This window comes from Epinephelus moara, chromosome 24 (assembly GCF_006386435.1).
Source record: "Epinephelus moara isolate mb chromosome 24, YSFRI_EMoa_1.0, whole genome shotgun sequence".
NCBI lineage: Eukaryota > Metazoa > Chordata > Actinopteri > Perciformes > Serranidae > Epinephelus > Epinephelus moara.
In genome coordinates this window covers 43,858,781-43,871,034 of record NC_065529.1, presented here as the reverse complement: position 1 = coordinate 43,871,034, position 12,254 = coordinate 43,858,781, and the positions used below count along the sequence as shown (strand labels likewise).

At 41.0% G+C, this 12,254-nt stretch overlaps 1 protein-coding gene across 10 annotated transcripts in view; it reads right to left on the bottom strand.

Annotated features, from left to right (window-relative positions):
• Window positions 1-3,498: 3,498 nt before the first annotated feature.
• slmapa (sarcolemma associated protein a) overlaps window positions 3,499-12,254 on the bottom strand; it is an 83,863-nt gene continuing 75,107 nt past the window's right edge. For all 10 annotated transcript variants that reach the window (XM_050038624.1, XM_050038626.1, XM_050038627.1 and 7 more), the window contains one exon: window positions 3,499-7,211. Coding sequence is in view for 8 of the 10 variants with exons in the window: in XM_050038626.1 (XP_049894583.1) it covers window positions 7,116-7,211 (96 nt within the window). In the remaining 2 variants the exon portion in view is untranslated. The remainder of the gene's footprint in view (window positions 7,212-12,254) is intronic.

The window sequence follows — 12,254 nt, the reverse complement described above, 5'->3', positions numbered from 1 at the left end:
TCACGGTGGTGCACGGTTGCATTGTTGCCTCACAGCAAGAGTATAATGTATTTCCATTGATCATTTATTTTATAACATTTCTGTACTTACAATACAGGAATTTATTTATTTATATTCAGTACCGCAATTCATATTTATATTTTTTTAAAGAAATAAAAACAGAAGAATAAATGACTACTGATTTACTAGAACATGAAACAGAAATCATTTTTAATTTAAATTCCCCAAAGTAGTCTGGAAAAAAGAAGAAAGCAAATATAGTTACAGATATATAGGCTACCATTTGTAGACATATATAATCCAACATGACACAATTAAAAATCAAACAGAGGAACAAAATAAAATAAATAAAAATATATTGGTAATGAAGAGAGGTACCTTTTATATTTAGATTAATAATGTATTTTAAAAAAGTTTCCACTGTAAACAAATAAAAGTTGACCTTGTTAGACTGTTTGTTTCAATTAAAAGAAAATGTGATTTTATTATGTATTTTTTAATAAAATGTGTGTATGTTTTTATCATTTTTATGTTATAATATGATATGTTACAATAACTACAAGTATTTTATCTGTGGTGTTATTTTACTTTGAATTAAACAGTGACGATCAGTTTGATCACACACTTTTTCTGTGAAACATACATACGTAATTACAGTACCAGTTTTTACAAATAATTAAAAACAGAGAAATGAAACAAAACAAGGTTATATTGTTTTTGTTTGTTTGTTTGTTTTTGTAGTCTCTTTTCTTCATATAACCTGGGATTATTGAAACAAATGTCATAATGCCCAAATTTCCGGCAGCAGTGAATGCAGCATCAGTCTGTTGTGAAGCCGAACTCACTTTCTCAAAGATCGTCTATAAACAAACTAAATCATGTTTCACCTTTGGAGTCTGTGCTGTAACATGGTTTGGGTGGTTTCACATCTTTTAGAGGCCTTTTTAAAAACGTCTGACATTTTCAACAAAGTCTAAAATAAGAAAATAAACTAAATCAATTTGGATTCATGGTTATAAATAATAAGGGATACACTTTAAAAAAGATAAAAAGTCTTAAAAGAAAAACTGAAATTTTCAGAAACGCCCAAAGAAAATAAATGACTCCCTGATAAATATTCAATATCTAATTTACTATTAAATTTACTTTAAACTTAAAAAGGACACAGCCATCTTCTTCTCTCTCTGACACTGTGGTCATTTTATTTTAAACAAAATATTTTTTGTCCATGTCAGGATCCTGTAGAAATGATCAATCTGTCTGTTTCTTCCAGTGATCTGATTGGTGAGACACTCTCTGTTGACAGGTTTTGATCCCCTGAAGTTACACCTGCAACAGCAACAGTTACCATGGTGATCCACCCCCGGGTTGCCATGGTGATCTGGTTAAAAGTGAGCCGGCTTCATGACACAACAGAAAACCAGAGTCAAGCTCAAAGATGAGCTGGATAAGCACTAGTCTTGCTTCATGATACAGGAAGGAACCCCCTCCTAGTCTGTAAAAATGAGTAACCGTTACCATGACGACTGAAAACAAACAACACCTTCCTCCAACCCCCACAAATCTCGACGCCCAATAAAAAGTTCAAAGGTCAATTTCTACCTCTAAAGACGAGAACCACCCCCCTAAAAAAAAAAGACTAAAGTCAAAGTACACTTACATTCTTTGTTCTTATGTTCGGAGCTTTCAGCTACATGTCATGGTCTTCCACTGTGGACTCATTCACTGAGGAGGAGTGTAAGATGAAGGTGAACTCTAGTCGGCTGAGGTGGACTTTGAGTTTATGTTTTTGTTTTGTTTTGTTGTCCACAAGCATTGTGTTGTATTGTATTTGTGTGGGGGTTTTCTGTTCCTGGAAAAACAGTCAGAGTGATGCATCTTGTTGCTCTAGTATCTTCAGTAGAAACTGATTCAGGTCCAAAATCAGCAGCTCTCATTCTCTATCAGTCTGGTTTGTTGTTTTGATCTCCAGTCAGTAATCAATAGGTCCAAACTTTGATCTGATCAGATTCATATTTTCAGACTTTGATAAACTGGACTTGTGTTTAAACCGCTGTTCAGACAGGAGCAACCCAACCCTCAAGGGCAAGTCCACACACACGCACACACACGCACACACACACCATGATGATTTACTCATATTTCTGCTGAAAGAATGACTGACAGATGATTTTGAGACATCAGTGTCTTCGGTTGTTTCCTAATCTGGTTTCTATGAATCACAGTGTAATGTTTGCTGATGTGTCACCCTCAGCCGTCTGTATCACTTCCTCACTGCTCACAACAGACTGTAATAATCTAAACATTATTCCCCATACATTCAGAAATAACAGATTATTTTGTTCTTATTCAAAAAAAAAAAAAAAAAAAAAAAAACTCTGAACGGTCTAAAAAGTCAATTTCTTAACCTGCTGACAAAGAACAAAACTTATTATTGGAAGAAGAATAAAGAGGAGGAGGAGAAGCAGCAGGAGGAGGAGGATGAGAGGCAGAGGGAGAAGACGAAAGAAAGGAGAAGGAGAGGCAAGACGAGGTAGAGAAGGAGAAGAGGATGTAGATGGAGAGGCAGAAGAGGAAGGAAAAGGAGGAAGAGAAGTAGGATGAGAAGGAAAAAGAGGATGAGGGGAAGAAGATGGAAACAAAGGGGAAAGAAAAGGACAAGATGGAGAAGGAAAAGGTGGAAGAGGAGTAGAAGAAAAAGCAGGAGAGGCAGAGGGAGGAGGGAAAAGATGAGGAGAAGGAAAAGAAGGAGAAGCGGGAGGAAAAGGAAGAGAAGATGGAGTAGGGAAAGGAGGAAGAGAAAGAAAAGGAGTGAAGGAGGAGAAGAGAAGCAGAGGGAGAATAAGAAAGAAAGGAGGAGGAGGAGGAGGATGAAGAGGTGGAGAAGATGGGAGGAAAAGGAGGAAGAGCAGTAGAAGAAAAAGCAGGAGAGGCAAAGGGAGGAGGAAAAAGATGAGAAGGAAAAGAAAGTAAAGTAGGAGAAGCAGGAGGAAAAGGAGTGAAGGAGAAGAGAGGCAGAGGGAGAATAAGAAAGAAAGGAGGAGGAGGAGAAGGAGGAGGAGGAGGAGGAGGAGGAGGAGGAGGAGGAGAAGATGGGAGGAAAAGGAGGAAGAGAAGTAGCGGAAGAAGCAGGAGCAGTAGGAGAGGCAGAGGGAGGAGAAAGAAGGAGGAGAGGCAGAGGGAGAAGACGAAAGAAAAGGAGAAGGGGAGAGGCAGGAGAACAAGGTAGAGAAGAAAAAGAGGATGTAGATGGAGAGGCAGAAGAGGAGTAAGAACCGAAGAGAGAGGAGAGGGAAGAAGGGGAAGGATGAGGAGTAGAAGGGGGAGGTGGGAGGAGGAAGAGAAGATGATGATGATGGGGAAGGGGATGTAGAAGGAGAGGCAGCGGAGGGAGAAGGAGGAGGAGAGGAAGGAGGAATATTAGAAGGAGGTGAAGAAGACAATCTGCAGAGTTCATTTCTCATTGTGAAATGTTTGAATGAAGGCGACAGGAGCAGGTTTGGTGGGTCAGCTTGCTACAACTTTAATCCAAACATCGCTCTGCATATTCATTACATCATCATCATCATCATCATCATCATATCCTCTACATAGCTCCCTCTCATATCTCTAAACAATTTTAACAAAATAAGTCTAGTAGCACATCATTCAATAACATTTTATTTTACAATTCTCTCTCTGTACTGTAGTGTTTTTCTCTTTAAACATCAGGAATATTTGTTCGTTGACTTTTATTTAGATTTTTTTTTTTAAACACGGAGACGAGACAGAGTACACGAACGATGACAAAGAGTCCAGAGTGTGAACCGACACACACTCCCCCCCTGCTCACCAGCCCCCAAACACACACACACAAACACACACGTGTCTCAAAATAATTTAATGTCTGCTAAAAACATCTCAGCAGAGGCCTCGAGTGTTTCAAGTCAGAGAGAAGCTGATTTTCTTCCTGCAGCTCTGTGAGGCGTTCGAGCTCGATACTCAACAGGAAGTAACGTTGTTGGAAAGATGAGAACTGGAGACGACAATCAATCTCAAAAAAGTTTGTCCTGAGCATCCTAACAGCCATGAACGTGGCTAAAAAAAATCACCCAGCTGATGGAAATCTGGGTGAAGCCACGACAATAATTTGACAAACTAAACTCAAGGTCCACTTACTGGCTGCTGTTAGAGCTTTTAACCGCCCTAAAGAAGCTTCACAGACACTGTGGGTCACCAACGTTCAGCTTCTCTCCACACTCTCAACACCGACAGACCTCTGACAGTCACATAAATGATGTGTGTGTTTGTGTGTGTTCACTAGACAAAGTGTGTGTTGCTGTGCGCTCGTCGGCACACGTACACAAACTGTGGTGTTAGTTAGTTACATCAGAGGCACTTTGACCCCCTTTACTGTGCCCCGAAAAAGAAACGGAAAATAAATCTGATTTTTATTTTAATAATTTGGCTTCAAGTTTCACCCCCCGTCCCCCAAAACTCCCCCGGAAAAAAAGGGAATACAATAACAGAGAAAAACGGCATGTTAGACATCCAACATGGCCGACTCAAACCAGAACAGAGTAGAGCAGGACTTCCTGTGAACACCTGGACGCGAACACTTTCCAGCAGGCGGAGACAGATCATCATCAGGTCGACAGAAACTGAAATACTGATTCAGGTGAACTGACGACACTTTGTCTAAATGTAACGACGCAGATGTACGTTTACTATTGACGTGAATTTACTTTGTTGTTTTACTGATGTCTGGAGATGATTTTGTGATGCAGATTCACGGTTTCATATAAACATGTAATTTACACAATAAGGGGACTCCTACTGAGTGATAATAGGACTTATTAACACACGTTTGTTTCAGAAATCGCACTATGAAATATTCAAGTTACTAAAGACAGCCACTTGTGTCCACACTGAATGCAAAGCGAGCATTTTACAAAGTCAATGCAAAGACGCGAATTATGTGAGATTTGTGCTTTTAGCATGAGTTGAAATGTTTCGGCTTGAGTGAAAAATTCACAGGACACTGCTTTCAAAGCTTCTCTGCGTTTAGATCTAGTTGAGATTCTCCTGATGTTACTGCGAATCAGAAATGGACTTAAACTTCTGTTGCCGTCATGACGTTAGCACTTTAGAGACAGAACAAAAAAGCAGTGGACTCCGAGATGACAGAGCGAGGTCATAGGACAACACAGTATGTACGCTATTTTGTTGAGGTGATTTCCAAGTGGCCACTCGCGGTATTGCAGCGAAACAAATCCCCTATGGTCCAAGAAGCATCTTTCCCACAGGCCATTGTAACAAAAGAGACCTCTGTAAAACTGTTGACGGGACACCTCCAACAAGGACAGTTACGCCTCTCTTATAAGTTCTTGATCCATGGAGGTTTTACATTCGTACATTTAAAAATCTGTGACATCATCACAGTGTCAAGTGTGTGAGCTGAGCGGGAACCCTTGGGCGGGGCCAGCAGGAGAAACATTACTGCACATATTTAGTGTTCTGGGTGTGTCCTGGTGCCTTCTACCAGTTGGACGTGCCCAGACAACCTCTAATGGGAGGCACACAAACCGCTTCAACTGGCCCTGTTTCATATGAAGAAGCAGCAGCTCTACTATGAGCTCCCTGCAGATGTCTGAGCTCGTCACCCGAACTCTCTAAGGGCCAATTCATAGTTTACGTGTCCTCGTGTCTGTGAGGGGCTGCGTGTTGAAAATGGCATCATCCACCCATGTCCACGAGGGACAGTGGGCTGCATACCAAAGAAGTAAACCCAAAAGCTTGGGGCTTTTTTGACATATGCACAAGGCAAGCAGTTCCTGAATAGGCGCCATCTTGGTGTCTGGTATCTTGTTATTATTATACATCTCTGGGTGCTCCCTAGCAAAATGATTTAAGTAATTTAAGTTGATCTTTAATTTAAAGGCAACAATGGAAAGAGTGAGGCAGTAACGTAACGTGACAGTTAGCACAACCGTTAGCATAGCTGTTCAGGACGAACTCCCCAGTTGCTAAATACTCCAAAAAACCCTTCATGTGAGTGACGTGACCCAAACATTCACTCTGCATTCGGTGTGAACACATCATGAAACAGAGCCTATTCTGAAGGTGATATGTAAAAAAACATTAGAGCTTTTACCAAGCCCTAGTGGCACATTTTACCAAACAAATTAGCATTTAATTAAATTACAATCTGTTTGTCGAATTGGTAATTTGTTATTTTGATTAATCATCTGCTCTGACAAGACAAAAAAGAGAATACTGTATGTTTGAGAATACTGTATGTTTCAAGAACAAAAGATGGCCAAATTCAAAGATAAAGAGCACAATGGCACCAAATATCTGCAGCTAAAATCAACAAGTAATCATACACACATGAATTGCTCTAAAAAAGCGACACACATGACTCACACTGATGATGTCACAGAGACATTTATAGGAGGCAGATGAGGCACTGAGCTGGTTTAGAGAATTTAAAGTTAAAGCTAAATATGGAGACAATTTAAAGAAAAGACACTGAAAATCAAAATGTGTCAGTCCAGTCTGAGAGCTACCCTCAGGGTTGAAGGAGCGCTGCAGCCCAGTCCAACCAGCTGAAAAACCAGTTCTGACGGAGCTACAGGTGAACACACCTGCTCACAGACTCCAATAGCCAATGAAATCTATTACAAGGTGTGCAGATCCGTCAGCAAATGCAGACCTGCAGATTACAGATCATGTTTCCCAGACTGCTGGAAAGTGTTGCTTTCGCCTTGATCCCGTTCGTACGATGGGACGGGTGTGAACGTCACCTCTGGCAGGTGTTTTGTGTGGAAGCTCGGCCTGCTGGAGAACGCTTCTTTAACCCAGAAATCAGCAGAGAGACGAAAACCAAAAGAGCCCCCACCACAGCTGAGAGAGAGCCGAGAATAAAAACAACAACAAAACTTCCCGCCGCAGAAAATAAAACAACACAAAAACAAAATAAACCGAGAAGCTTCTGAATCCTCTGTAGAAACCACAACCTTTATATTCCCTCTACAATTATGTACAATTAGACTTTATACAAGTAAAGCAGTGATGCTCTCCTCACAGCGCTCTGTGTGCGCGTGTGTGTCTGTGTGTGTGTGTGTGTGTGTGTCCTAGGTGGAGCTGCTCTTGGAGAGGTTCGGGTAGAGGACGGCTGCCGTCACGGCGACCATCACTGCGATGACCGGCATCCAGGGGCTCCAGCCGCTCTGTCCGAGAGACAACGACACAAAGAAAATCAAGTTAGCGTGCATCGTCATGACTGAACTTTCTGACACAAACTGGAGCAAAGAGTGAAACCAGTAAGAGAGAAAGAAGAAAGAGAAGAAAGGAAGATGAAGAGGAGCAGAGGGAAAGACAAAGAGGACTGTACAAAATAGAAAAAGCCTCTGAAGCCCCAAAATATCCAAAAGATGATTTTTTTCCTATCTTGTACACACAAGTTTCTTATCTAATTGGGCAAGGTTATCTAAAAGTGTGCACACTTTGTTTGTTGTTCATTTACAGAGGACAACACACACCTATCAACATTGTTATTTTAGAAAATCAATGTAAGTGTGCAAAGGTTAAGGTCTGAACCTGATGATCTAAGGTGACTAAAAGCTGACAAAACAGATAAACTGATAACTGCAATAGTCTCCTCTATGGTTCATCATACACAACTTAAGAAACTACAATATAACCAGAATTCAGCTGCTCACCTTTCCACACACTCGTAACAATAATACATAATACATTTTATTTAAAAGGCACCTTTCAAAACACCCAAGGTCACCTTACAGTAAAATAAAATAAAATAAAATGACATACACATACATGGAGCTGTGACCAATTTACTGCCATCCTCCGTAACCTCCACTGTCTCCCTATCTCTGTATCCACTTCAAACTCCTAATCATCACCTATAAAGCCCTCCACAACCTGGCTCCCTGTATCTGTCTGAGCTCCTCCACCAGCACACTCCCTCCCGCGCTTGTAGGTCAGCTAATGCCAACCTTGCAACCTGAGTCAGTTACGAAACACAGATATGCTCTAACTGTTGTACACAGCTCCTTTAAAAATGCTGTAGGAAAAGACATTGCTCATTTCCATCGTTTTTCCAAAGTTTTGTTGCTCTCACACAGCTGACTGTCCAGTTTTGCTGCACCTGAATGAGACATCATCTTACAACTGATTTTATATCATTTAAAACTTAAGATGCTAGATAAATTACACCTGCGTATGACATGACAATGGTGATGATAATTGTGTTTTCTGAAGAGCACTTTCACAGTTTTTTTCTTTGCAGAGTGAATCTCCATCCATCCATTTTCCTCCACTTATTCAGGGCTGGGTCACATGAGCAGGAAGGTACTCCAGAAGTCCCTCTCCCCAGCAACACTGTCTTGCTCCTCCTGGAGGATCCCGAGGCGTTCCCTGACCAGATGAGATAAATAATCCCTCCAGTGTGTTCTGGGTGTATCCCAGTGCCTCCTACCAGTTGGATGTGTCCGGAAAACCTCTAACGGGAGACACCCCAGAGGCATCCTGATCAGATGCATGAGCCACTTCAACTGGCCCCTTTCCACTTAAAGGAGCAGCGGCTCTACTCTGAGCTCCCTGCGAATGTCTGAGCTCCTCACCCTATCTGTCTAAAGGCCGACTGATACATTACCTGTCCGGGTGTCTGTGAGGGTCTGCAAGGGTCCATGTGACGTAAATGACATCATCCACCAAGGGACCGCACAGACCCCTATGCAAACATTCTCATGGAGCCCATTTTTTGTGATGGTGTTAACTGTGCGCAAAGCAAGCGTACCGACTGTGCATGCTCTAATCTCTTGTTCCAAACACTGCTGCCACCTCACTATAGTGAAGTAAATTTTAAGTTGGATATTTGACATACAGTCACTCCAGACTTCCTTTCACTTTCACTTGACGCTGGCAGTAGGGGGACAGTAAAGTCAACTCCCAGTCCTCCTGTTTCCTGCTGGAGGCTGATACGAACCCTCAATTGTACAAGCACAGAAACCGCAGATATTCAATGCAGTCTTTCGGCTGAGCCCAGCCACCCTGCAGAGGAAACCCATTTCAGCCGCTTGTATCCTTGATCTCTTTTTCAGTCACTACCCAAAGATCATGACCGTAGGTGAGGGTCAGAGCGTAGATGGACTGGTAAATCGAGAGCTTTGCCTTCTGGCCTGGCTCCCTCTGTACCACGATAGTTTAGTGCCAACAGCCGCATCACTGCTGACACCACACCAAACCAAACCACCTGTCCATCTAACGCTCCATTTTACCCTCACTTATGAATACGACCCAGGGATACCTGAACTCCTTCTCCTGCTCACAGAGTGAGTTTCTGCTGAGGACAACATTTGTGTTTTTCAACAGCAAGAAGTTCATTATATGACACTCTGACGTTCTGTTCATCAACTCAAAGCTGCAGGGTATTGAAGTGTATGGGGTTTATATTGAACTTGTTCCCCCAACTCATACACAAAAGATAATGACTTTAAAAAAAAAAAAAATCATCTTTTGGGGTTTTGGGAGAGGTAGAGAAAAGAAGGAAATAAAACAAGAAATAAATATAAAAGACACAGGAGGAAGCAGCAAAGTAAACAAGGCCAAGGAGGTAACCTGAGTAGAAAAACAGAAAAGTTACAGACCAGTTTTCCTTCACAGCAAACGACTGGAAACACTGGTCAGTGAACACCAAATCAACAAACAAGCAGCAAACAACCAGCACAACAACACAGGACAAACATGATGGACACAATGATGGACATTTTATAACAATGGAGAAACTGCAGAATCCAAAGAAAAACTTGAACAAAAAAGATGGATGAGTCAGTGTAAACAGCACAAACCTTAAAGCAGGTAAACACAGAGTAAATGGTAAAATAACTGCAGCAGACTGGATGCAAGAAATGGAAGGAAAATTAACAAAACACAAACCCTGTTGCAAGAGAAATGATGCATGAAATAAAGAGTAAAAAAAGAAGCACCAGCACCCTGAAAGTGAGCGGGAGCTGTGAAGAGACAGTTAATGAATGACTGAGGGAGGTAAGTGGAGGAAAGTGTTAGTAAGTGACTTTTATGAAGAGATGTTCGGATGTGAGGGTGAGCGCCCGACTCTTTAAAGGGAAACCTTCATCTTCATTTCAAGTTTCAGACAGAAATTGAGTCAAAGACTCAGTAAGCCTTATTCTACCAGGCTTTTTTACTGGATTAAAAATAAACAGCCACGCTCTGATTCTTATACTGAGATGCTATTTAAACTGCTCAGACCATCACAGGATTTGGTTTTTAATTAATACAAATTCAAACAATTCTGCAACTTCTGAGAGAGCTTGTAATTTTATCATACCAAATTCCAGCCCCCGAGGGCAAAAGCTGTTGCTTCCAGAGGGTGAGGACATCTTTGTGGGCCGACCGACCAACAGCAGCTGTAGAGCTAACTAAAAAATAGCAAAATTTTCTGCTCTTTCCACATGACAAATTTAGAACTGTCTGTCTGTAAAGCGTAAATTAATACCCTAAATAAAGAGCCTTATTTGAAATAAGCCGTACTGTTTTTCGCAACTTTTTACCCCTGATTTTTGCCTGAGTGATTTTATTGATCTTGCATGTTGTGTTTACTCACACTACATGTTTTAATTGGTCCTTTTGCATGGCCAGAACCTGCAAGTATTGTGCTCATGCTGTGCAGCTTAACTGACGTGCAACAACTTGGAGCTCACACTGAATTGAAACACGGAGCCTCCAGCTTTTTCTTGGTCAGGTGACAATGCCAATAAAAATCATTCAAACAAGACAAAACATAAGTCTAACCTAACATCTTCACTGAACCATGTCTCACTTCATATTAACCACTCAACAGCCTAAATTCAGGGCCTAAAGTTTGGTAAAAGGTAAATATGATGATGCGATATATTCTTCTTATTGTCAACAAACTTATTCCAGAAACTATTAATAACCCAACCATGAGCCACACTGTTGAACGAAAATGCAAAATACTCGCCTGTGTCAAAAGTATTCATACCAGCAGCAATGTGACTTTGCAACAGTTGCAGCCATGAATTTATGATTTAGAAAATAGATCCATGGTTGCAACCGGTCTGCCACTGTCATGACGTTGTGACGTGATGTCTATTCTGCACAATGTGATTGGTTGATGCCTTCATTCAGAGGGAAAGCTCAGAAAAATTTACCTTATTTTGGAAAAAACAGCCTAATATTCAGTTCTGCGCGACAGTGCTCATGACAAAATCAACAGTTTGAATATATATATATATATATATATATATATATGTATACTGACATGAGCACGCACACCGTCACTTATTTTGACTCAGACCCACATACACCCTCATGCTGCCACAAACAGAGCTAGAGCACCAAATGTGGATTAATCCGCCACTGAAAATAGTCCCCAACCAATGCACTATTTCCTTCTGTTTGAGTAACATTTGATAAGAACTACAGGGGTCAGCTGTAGGGAGGTCAAAGCATTGGGAGACGCACTAACACACTGTTGACAATAAGAAAAACATAGAAAAAAAATTAACCTTATAATTTGAGCTACCTGGTGAGCAGTTTGCATGGATCAAAGCCAGAGATTATCATGAAGGAACCTAAGGACCAATGTTTTCTCGAAGATTAAGAACTAAACATGTTTCCAGAAGAAGATCGAAGTATCCCTTTAAACAGAGGTTTTGTGGTTGTTGTGAACTCGTCCTTTTAAAGAGTTCAGTGTTAGAGTCAGCAGTGCAGAAGCTGAAGACGTGTCATTGACAGCCATGCAGTTAGAGCTGCTTACGCAAGAAGACAAAGACAGTCCGTGATGAAGATGATGATGATACTCAGTCTTCAAGGAAAGTGTAGGAGGTGAGGAGAGTGTCCTGCTGATCAGAATTCAGGGTTCAATACTAACAGCCTGTAACAGCAGTGCAAAAAACTGAACTCAAATGACCCTTATTTGCTAAGGCTGTCATAAGGGGACGAAACTAACATAGTTAATTTTTACTTTTCATTTACAACTTGGATCCTCATCAGCTTTCATCCAACAGCTACAGTTCTTTTGGGTCCACAGACGTGTGAAACAATATACTAAACGTACATGTTCATAATCCAAACTCCAACTGTTCCTTCCTGATAAATATTATACGAATTTGGTGGTTGGGTATTGAACTACAGTACTTTACTGGTACTGACCGAATGTGTCCATCAAATATTGTCAAATACTAAAAGTTGGCATTTCATGTCTGGTC